Genomic DNA, 10,253 nt, shown 5'->3' with positions numbered 1-10,253 from the left:
GGAATCTATCCTACAAGGAGCGCGAAATAGCCTTCGTATTGTAGTACCCGAGCGGCAGCGAATTGGAAATGTATGGCTATGGCTGCTAAGCTCCGGAACTAGCTTGATTCTGACCTACCGAGCTGAGTATGCCTGTTAGTGTTTATGGGTGTCAAACCCCGTTGGCGCTGAAAGTTGCGGTTATACAGATAATCGTCGCTGTAGAACAGAACCAGCTGTGGAGACTCTACCAACTAATGGTGGAGAGCGACTGAGTTCGTGTTTGAAGCTATATATTAACCGCAAATTTCTAGACCTTTCTTGCCGACAAGGGATGCGATTACCTAGACATGGCAGTGATCAGATCTAGATGGCCAACTCCTAGATTCTAGTCTTTTTAGTCTATATTCCGCTCTTACTGGTGTATACGCCTGATGAAGCATCGGCGGGGACGATATTATCTGCCTTACTACCCCTGTCCAGTTACTATTGAATACTATCGAAATCAAGACAGATAATTAATTAATTCTTTCTTGAGATATAGTGAGGAATCGAATTTTCCTAATGTATGGCTTCTTGCTCCCCAACTTGGATCTACGAAGTAATGCACTCATTGATAGGTCAGAAGGACTGTACTATTAGTATAAAACAATAACTATTATTGACATGGCCTTAGAATTGTCTAATTGTATGACTATCTGGAACCAGCCAGTGTATAAAGATGGGATAGAATGAATATAAATTTATAGCCGCCGCTTCTTATGTTCTAAGGCAGGTTCTATGAATTGAACGTGGCGTTTGACCTGGGGGGGGGTAGTAGCAATTCCTTTTCGGGGGCTAGGTAGCAATCAAATGGTCGGCACGACTAAAATGGGAATTTGCTTGTTGGTCTTCGAGGAGCTCCTACACCGATTTTGGGAAGCCGCCAATTCTTTGGAAGAACGAAGAGCTAGCAATCCTAATTGATATGATATCTTCTAGACTATTGACGGATAATCTAATTTTCTTGCGGTAGTATCTATATATATAGTAACCGTTATCTTCACCGATATCTCTAAGATAATAGCTGCGGCCTGTTTGGAACCTTGCCCCCGGAAACTTGACTATAACATACTTCACCAGCTCCCTAGTATATAATTGGGTACACAGTATCGACCCTTAACAGAAGTATTGCCCTTGTCTTTTAAATAGTAGCTTATCGAGTTTAAAGAAGAAAAAGGCAGATGCTAGGATAGCTCTTACTAGCTCATCTGGAATAGCGAAATTTATTTTAGATATCTCTGCTAGTTTGCTTACGTTGTCTAACCAAGGAAGGGGTTAAGGTAGCTCGTGATTAAGCCGAAAAACATTTGATCTTACGTTATCTAGCAAAAAATTGAGTGCTTTACGGTATCCTTGTTTACTATCTATAGATGGAGAAGACATTGTTGCTCGAATTATGCGAAGGATGGTACTATCTCGCAGTAAACTCTGGGTAGTATAAACTGGCTGAGTTATAGAGGAAGATATCCCTGTTCCTACTGATAAAAGTAGATCATACGTTTTGGCTAATGGCTAGATAACGGCTAGCTCTTTAACTACAATTGCTAAAGGGTTATTGGCACGAACTCCGCTATCCTATAAGAATCTAAATCCTAGAAGAAATTTTGGGCAAAAGAAGCTAATTAATATTAGCCTTCGTTATCTTAAAAAAGCTACCAGGATACTTATAAGGGAGCGGCGATGGTACACTCAGCTCTATGAATAATAATCGTTAGCGAGTCTCGTTACGTGTTTATACAAATGGTAGTAATTTAGATAGTAGGCTGATGATAATTCAAAGCTACTCACACATTCTGTAAGAGGGGATTCTTATCCTTCGTCTGAGGAGTTAAGAATTGGTATGCCGTATTTATATTGCGCTGACCTCTCCTACGATAGTTTGCTAAAACGTATGCTTTCCTATTAGAAGTCCGGCTTGTGATAATGGCTACTTGACAGCTGGTAGAGCTAGTTGTTATAATATCGAATATTCGACGTTAGGGGCCGACCACTTTCTGGAAGATATGCTCTAGGTTGGCTGAGTTGTATTGACTGTCGGCTAAAACCCCTATTAGGTATTTAATCTATATAATATAGCGAGGTATTGTGGATTTTGGTATATATTCTGGAGATGGTTTAAAAACTATCCGAGCAAAAATGGGGAATTTAGCGCAACTCTCCTCTACGGATACTTTGTTAAGGATTATATCTATTGCTAAAAGTGCCCCTGCTCCGAATGTTAGGTATCTTTAACTAAGGAATATATTCTTTAGTAATAACCGAGTATATACTAACACTTGTCCTGATATATAAGTTAGATAACTGTCCTATCGATATACCTCTAAGCCGTCTTTCTAATACTCGTAGGAGCCCTAGCTGAATGATACTATAAACTCCTCCCCTATCTAGGCTTATTATTAGACTACGACATCGCCCATGGACAGGCAGGTGGGCATAGCCCATGGGCCTTATGTAAGCTGTCCATGGGCCTATCCATAGGGCCCATAGACGGGCCCTACCCTTAGGGCCCACGGGCCGTAGGCGTCATGGGCGCCCATAGGCCTTTTTAGTAAGCAAAATTTCTTAACCTCGTGACTTACATTATTTATACATTTTTTCTCTATATTTTTAAGTAACTTAATTACATATACATTTTTTCTAACCTCGGTTAGAAAATTCGCTTTAAAAGCCTTTATACAATAATTTAATACTACTATCAAATTTCTAACCAAGGTCAGAAATTAGCTTTAGAAGCCTTTATATAATGATTTAACACAACTATTGGTTTTTTAACCGGGGTTAGAAAATTAGGCTTTAGAAGCCTTTATAAAATAACCTCGGGACTTATATTTATTATAGCTATACATTTATACTAATACAATATAAATTAATTATTACTAAGCTTACCACGCTTCCTTACTTCTCTTAAACCAAGGCGCCTTTAAGTGCCAACCTTATCTCTATAAAGAGGGAGATAAGGACTACTCTTATCTTCGCTATTAATAAGCTCACTTCTCTGTCACTTCCGTGTACTTAGCACAATAGATAGATAAGGAAGCTAACTCTCTATTATAAACTTATACTCGATTAGCCTAATAGGATTATTATCCTCGGAATCCTTACTATCGCTAATTAGTTCAAGCATATTAGTAGTAAGTTCGGCCTCTCTCTACTCGTCTACTTCTTATATAAAATCTAAGGATATATCTTTATTAAATAGTTCTTCTATTTTAATATTAAATTAGGTTTTACACTAGAATATCATAATATCCTAGATTATCTTCGTACTCAGCCGCCTACGTCAGTAGTAGTAGATATCCTATACTAAATTAAACAGACGTTTAACTCTAGCACCTATTATAGGAATTAAAAGAATATCGCGAGTAATACTTAAAAGAATTAGGAATTTATCCTTATATTCCTTCTAGAATTCTAAAGGATTAACCTTTTTCCTTACTATAATAGGTATAAGTATTCCCGCTTATAATAATAGTAAATATAACATACGCTTTTTAAGGTATCTAGTAAGTTCGTGCTCTAATATTAACAGATTAGAATAAATATAAGGCCGAATATTAAGGAGAGTGTCTAGGTCACTTATACTAGCTAAGTAACGCTTAGGCGTTTACTCTCCTTATAGGGGCTATACCTAGGTATATCTTTAGGCATAAGGAGCTATAAACTAGCGAAGCGTTTCCTTATACTAATCACTCTAGTTTATATCGTTCTCTGATATACCCTATACTTTACTTAAGAAGAAGTAAAGCTTATACTAGGGTATAAGAATTATTCTAATTACATAGAGATTACTATAGATCTCTTTTATCTTTGTATAGTAAGATATAAGCTTTACCATCCTAGTATTAAAGGCTTGTAGTATCGCTTTCTTCTAAGGTATAGTTTTCAGGGTAAGTTATATAATAGAATCCTCAAAGTAATCGAAGAGAGTATTATAAATACTAAAAACATAATATACTATTATCTCCTTAGTCTTTAAAAGTACTATAGTAAAGCAGTAGAACAGCTCTATAATATATAGAAGGTAGTCGACCTACTACCATTCTACCTTACTAAGTTTATATTTCTAAGTCCTAATATTATTATAGTATTTATTATATAGCTTACTAAGGCGTTTCGTACAATAAAGCATCAAGAAGGTTAAATTCTAGTATATACAGATATCTTAGATAGGCGCAAGTTTTGCTCTATTAGTCTAGAGACGGAAGAAATCATCATAACGTTAGGGGCTTATATTAATAAATATAGCAAGCCTGCGAATCTATATATTTATTAAATATATTAAATAAGAAATAAAGCGATATACTTACCTTAATAAGGGTTTATATAATAACTTATTCACTCTAGGATATACAGAGTAATCGAGCTTAGGCTTAGGCTTAGATATTAGAAATATTCCGATCTATAGTATCGTTCTAAGGGTCGACCTTTACTAATCTAAGTAGCTCGCGAAAGCTTAGTTAAATAATATATATAAGATAAGGGATTCGAATAACCACTAGGTTATTTAGTAGTTTAAAGGAGTTAATAGAGTCTTAAACTACCTATACTAGAGTTATATTATTAGGTACGTTATCTAATATAATCGCTAACACACAATTAATAATATCAAGCTTCCTAAAGATATCTATAAGTATTCTACTTAGATTTATACTAGAATATACCCTATTAAGTGGTTCAAATCTAAGTAGGATCTTATAGTAATTCTAGTCTTAGTTAATAAAGTACCCTATAATCGCCATAAATACTTACTAGAAAGGCGATATCTAGCAGTCAAAGGCGACTAAGAGCTTCGTATCTTATAGTAAGGTAGTGAGGATTATATACTACTTATCCTTAACTAATTTCTTTAGCCAGTATTAAGTAGTACGAGGATAGAGTAGAGTAGGTTTAACTAGAGCCTTTTACACTATTCGAATTAAGGAAGCAAACTACTTCCTTTTAAGTACCCAGAAAGGTAGGTTTAGACTAATAAGACATTTAATCTACTCTCTTTCCTATTCATTATTCGAGAACCTTAAGATATAAAATAATACTAGTACCTAATATATAACTTATTAATTATCTTAAAGGGTATAATTATATAAGACTTACTAGTATATACTATATAGTCTCTATAATTAACTGTTATATAGACTTACTTTTACCACCCTTTTAGCATTTACCTAACGCTATATACCGCTTTAGTATATTAGTACCGCTTTACTTTATACTTAGATAAGGTAATATAGCTCTATACGTCCGATATATAACTAAAGGTTCGCCTATAAAATAATATACTACCTAGTAGAAGTTCTCTTAAATATCTAATATATATTTTATATCCTATTATAGCTATTGTATCTCAGTACCGCTACTATATACTATTATACACTACTATTTGATAAACTTTACTTTAGAGGCGTCGTTTATCGCGTTATAGAGGATAAACTACTTTCTTTAATTAGGGCTAACGCGTTTAAGGGAGTAATTAAGAAGGGCTGGTTAAGTAAACTTAGACTCTATTAGTAATATAGAAGTCTATTAGCTATTAAAGAGACTTAGATTAATATTTAGATTAAGGTTAGAATTAAATATATCGCTAATATAGGAGAGGTCTAGTTAGGAGCTCAGAGGAAGTAAAGAAGGCTCTACGGTATAGGTACTAGGTTAAGATATAGTTAATATAATATAAGGGATAGTGTAACGACTAAAGGAGAGTATATAGTCTTAACTTACAATAGGTAACTTACAACTCTATAAAATAGGGGTTACTAGTAAAAGGGGTACGTTATATAGATCTGATAGATTATAAATTAAGTATATACCTACTATCCTTTATAAGCTAATTAGCTATAAGGGTTTTTGTCTATAGACATGTCTATAGGTACGCCTACAGGACTATACCTAAACGCCTATCTTAAGTTAGAATCGAAGGATTTAAAACTCTTAGAATAATAATATAAGCCTTTTAATAATAGAATAAATAAAATTTAATAATATAAGCTTATAGAATAATAATTATACTAATACTCTTAGAAAGAATTATACCTAAATAAATAATAGAGCGGAAGACAGAAGTAGTATTTTACTTATAGAAAATAGTTAATATATACTACTGACTTAAATATATATCTTTAAACTATTATAGCGTAATTTAGTAAGTTAATAAAAATACTATTTAATATAGCGTATTTCTATAAAGAATATACTCTAAGTCGTATTATATATATTATAGTTTTTTATTTACTTAGATATTTTAATAAAATTTATAAATGTTATAGATTATATCTACAATATTATATGGAGTTGGCAAAATAGGTATATATAACGGTTATTTATTATGCGTAGTTAGCGAGTTATACGTCTATTTTAGGTGACTTTATACAATAGTGGGCATCGTAGGCATGCCTACGATGGGCATGCCTATAGGCCGTGGGCGTTATGGACGGGCACTCGAAAATCTAAATAGCCCACCGCCCACCGTGGACAGGCGATAGGCACCTCCTAGGTGTCTATGGACGGGCGATGTCGCAGTCTAACAATCACCCACGGTGCCACAGTGATAGCGACAGCGAGGGGCCGAGGTCGAGGTCGAGGCAAGGGCAAGAACCAAAGACATGGAGCGACAGTGAGGTCTTATAAGAGATCATGTAATACCTCACCAGCCCCCCCTCGCCGCAGTGGGAGACAGGTTCACCGCCGGGTGTGACTGGGATATGCCGTTTTGAGGGTTGTGAATAGCTTCATTCTTGCAATTTGAATTACATAAGTCTATATAGAGGTTGCCATAGAATTGTAGGTTAAATTGTAGGTCAAACTGCGTGTTAAATTGTGGGTCAAACTACATGATTTGAGCCTTGGAAACCGTCAACTTTACCTGCAATTTTACTATGGCAGTCAAAATGGAGGTTTTCTGCTTATATAAGCGCTGGACTTGGTGATTTTGACTGATTTCTCTCGCTGTACTGGAAATACTCGAATTCTAAGCTTTCTGCCGGCATATTCGAACAGGACTAAAACGTAAATTACCCACTTGAGCTAAATGGCCACATTCGTATGCCGTAACCGGGGAACAAAGGCAAAGTCATATCATACATTTTGGCATTTGGAGACGCGATAGTCACTCTGCGCATTTACCTCGTTAGACGAAGCTGATTTTTTCTTCTGAGCTTTTATTAGCTCCTATTCATCGACATTGCTATTTGACACCTTCTAGGTTCAGATTTATTGCATGGATTGCTCTTCCGAGCCATCGTCCCCAATCGTCCCCAATCGTCCTCAATCGTCCTCAATCGTCCCCAATCGTCCCCAATCGTCCCCAATCGTCCTCGGCCATTCTCAGTTCTCGTCAGTCCTTTCCGGCCGTGACAGCCACATGGCCAACACAACAAGTATACACCCTGCATGCGACTGTGCTGAGCATCAGACAAACTACCAGCATTGGCCTAGGGAAAATGCAGAGATAAGAATTGCTTCGTGCATGCGGGTATGTCCTTTTTGTGCGAAGAAGCATTCAAACGCTAGCCGACTCCGAAAGCACCTGCGCCAGCGCAAATATCGCGATCGGAATATCTCCATCGCATCGGAGCGTCCTGGTGCTGTCGGCGTGGGGCACTTTCCCATGCACCATCAGCAAGGAGCCCGAAAGTCTCAGAATCAGGTTTGCATCGGTAATAATATGAAGTCCTACAGCTCAGCTCTATCTACAAACTCCGTTCATGCCGAACCCGAGGACGATTTGAATTTCCGCTTATGTGAAATTTAAGCAAACTTCGGCCCTGAATTTGGTGTCCTCTCCAAATGCCACCTTTCTTACTAGAACCGCATGTTAGATCAAAGTCAAGATCTCTGGCTTAAATCTACATCATCGGTCCCTCGTCTCCTTGACGGCTCCCGCTGCTGGCGCGTTCGAGCTCCTCTCACTCGCGAGCTCTTCATAGAGACTATAGAGGAGATATCAGCCGAAAATTCGACGACTTAGAAGGGCCCTAAGTCTCGATTTCGGGCTAATTTCCAAGGTGAAGTAGATAAGAAATTCGACCCTTATATTGCCCTCTCGTAGCTCATTAATCCTGATCCGAATAAACCTGCATTTCTCACTGGTTTACGGTTGCCGTCAATAGACCACTTTGGATAGCGAGAACTATCGCGAAATGATCTTCACATCTAATTCCTAGTAGTGCCAATCTGGCTGGCATTGATGATCATCTCATCCAATGCCTTGCCGGGAGTAACCCATGGAAGCACGGGAACCTTTTCGTCCACCTTCACCTCCAGCAAGGCTGGGCCCTCCGAGCGAATGAGCCACTCTAGTTTATTTGCGATATCAGATACAGCATCCAATCGCTGAGCTTTGATGCCCATTCCATCAGCCACCTTCACAAAGTCTGGATTTCGTTGATGCGTGTGGGAGTATCGCTTGTCGTAATCAAGAGCCTGCCACTGTGTGACCATACCTTGCTCATTATTGTTGAGTACCAAGATTTTGATGTTAATCCCTAACTCCGCAGCCACAGCCATCTCCTGTATCGACATACTCAGAGATGCATCCCCATCAATATCAATGACCATTGCGTCAGGTCGTGCGACTTGGGCACCAATTGCTGCAGGAAGCCCGAAACCCATAGTTCCTAGTCCTCCAGAAGTGATCAGCGAACGACTCACGCTCCATTGGAAGAACTGAGCCGCCCACATCTGATGGGACCCAACACCAGTGGTAATAATGGTTCGCTTGCTTAGTTTTTCAGTAAGGTCGCTTAGAAGCATAATAACACACTCGGGAGATATTTTTGTCACTTGCTTCGGAGGAGTCGGCTTGATCGGGAATGTCTTCTTCCATTCAGAAATCTGGCCCATCCACTGCGGTCTGCTCTCCACCTTACGGACATGAGGAAGTAATTCAGTGAGACTGGCGGTAACATCTCCTCGGACGAATTCGTTGCACTGAATGGCTTTATTGATGTGAGGGGGGTGGATTTCAAAGTGTATGATGCCGCCCCGTTGGTCTTTGCCAGCCGCTTTGGCAACAGGAGCAAAACGATCGGGATCGCCTATGGCACGATCGTCAAAGCGTGCGCCCAAAGCGATCACCAAATCAGCTGCTTGGATCGCCTTATTGGCATATGCAGTACCATGCATTCCTAGCATCTGAAGTGACTTGGGATCGTGCTCATCAAAACATCCAATGCCAAGAAGACTAGTGGCAACTGGAATGCAGGCAGTTTCGGCTAATTGTGCCAATACTTTCGGGCCCTCAGCACACGAAAGCACTCCATTACCTGCGTAAATAACAGGTCTCTGAGCTTTGTTGATAAGATCTGCGCATCTTTTGATGCTCGCTGATCGGTTGGCTTTGAGGGCATCAGATCGTAAAATGGGGTTATCCAATTTGGGGAGGCATTGGGTTGAAGCCAATCTAGCGGGAGCTTCAAGAACTGCACTGGTCACGTCCTTGGGTAGCGCCACTAGAACAGGGCCCGGTCGTCCACTCATGGCAATTCGAAAAGCATCATTGATTTGAGTGGCAAGATCTCGGATGTCTCGTACCACAGTATTCCATTTCGTGCAAGGGCCCGTAATGCCAATCACATCTGCTTCTTGAAAAGCATCCGTGCCCATGGCATAGGTTGGAACTTCGCCGGTGAGAACGACCAGTGGAGTGCCATCTTTTAGCGCGTCTTGTAAAGGCGTGATAAGGTTGGTCGCACCCGGCCCCGAAGTGGTCAGAACAACTCCTGGCTTCCTGGATGTGCGGGCATATCCCTGCGCCATATGACCTGCCCCTTGCTCATGTCGTGGAAGAACAAATCGGAAATGAGAACAGCTGTGCAGAGCATCAAAGACTGGCAGAATAGCCCCGCCGGGATATCCAACTGCTCATTGTTTACATAGTCAGCTCACATATCATCGACATGTGCATAGATAATAAGAACCAAATTTCCTTCTCCCTTGCTCAAAATCAACTTACAGATAGAATCCACTTTTTGTCTTCGAAGCATCTCACATAAAATCTGACCACCAGTCATACCCATCAGAGATCGATCAAGAGCATACTCCAATTTTCCACCTGACTTGGTAGATACAGAAGACTCCAAAAGAGGAACTGGAACCACTCGATGTTTCATTTCAAAAACCTTGGCCGGTTTCGATGATAAGTCGGCTATCTGGACGGTTTTTGAGAGCCCAGTATGAAGCCCCGAGGATTGAACTGGCGATTTGAGTGATTCCTGGAATTTCTTCTTCTTCGCAATCAT

At 39.3% G+C, this 10,253-nt stretch overlaps 1 protein-coding gene across 1 annotated transcript; it reads right to left on the bottom strand.

Moving 5' to 3' along the window:
• Nucleotides 1-8,166: 8,166 nt before the first annotated feature.
• PGRI_035810 (Thiamine pyrophosphate enzyme, C-terminal TPP-binding) lies at nt 8,167-10,253 on the bottom strand (the record flags this gene model as incomplete). Its single annotated transcript, XM_040791294.1, has 2 exons — nt 8,167-9,872; nt 9,968-10,253. The coding sequence occupies 2 exons, from the start codon at nt 10,251-10,253 to the stop codon at nt 8,167-8,169; spliced, it is 1,992 nt and encodes a 663-aa protein (XP_040645371.1).

The sequence above is a fragment of the Penicillium griseofulvum genome (assembly GCF_001561935.1).
Source record: "Penicillium griseofulvum strain PG3 chromosome Unknown contig_86, whole genome shotgun sequence".
NCBI lineage: Eukaryota > Fungi > Ascomycota > Eurotiomycetes > Eurotiales > Aspergillaceae > Penicillium > Penicillium griseofulvum.
This window is presented reverse-complemented; position numbering and strand designations above follow the sequence as displayed.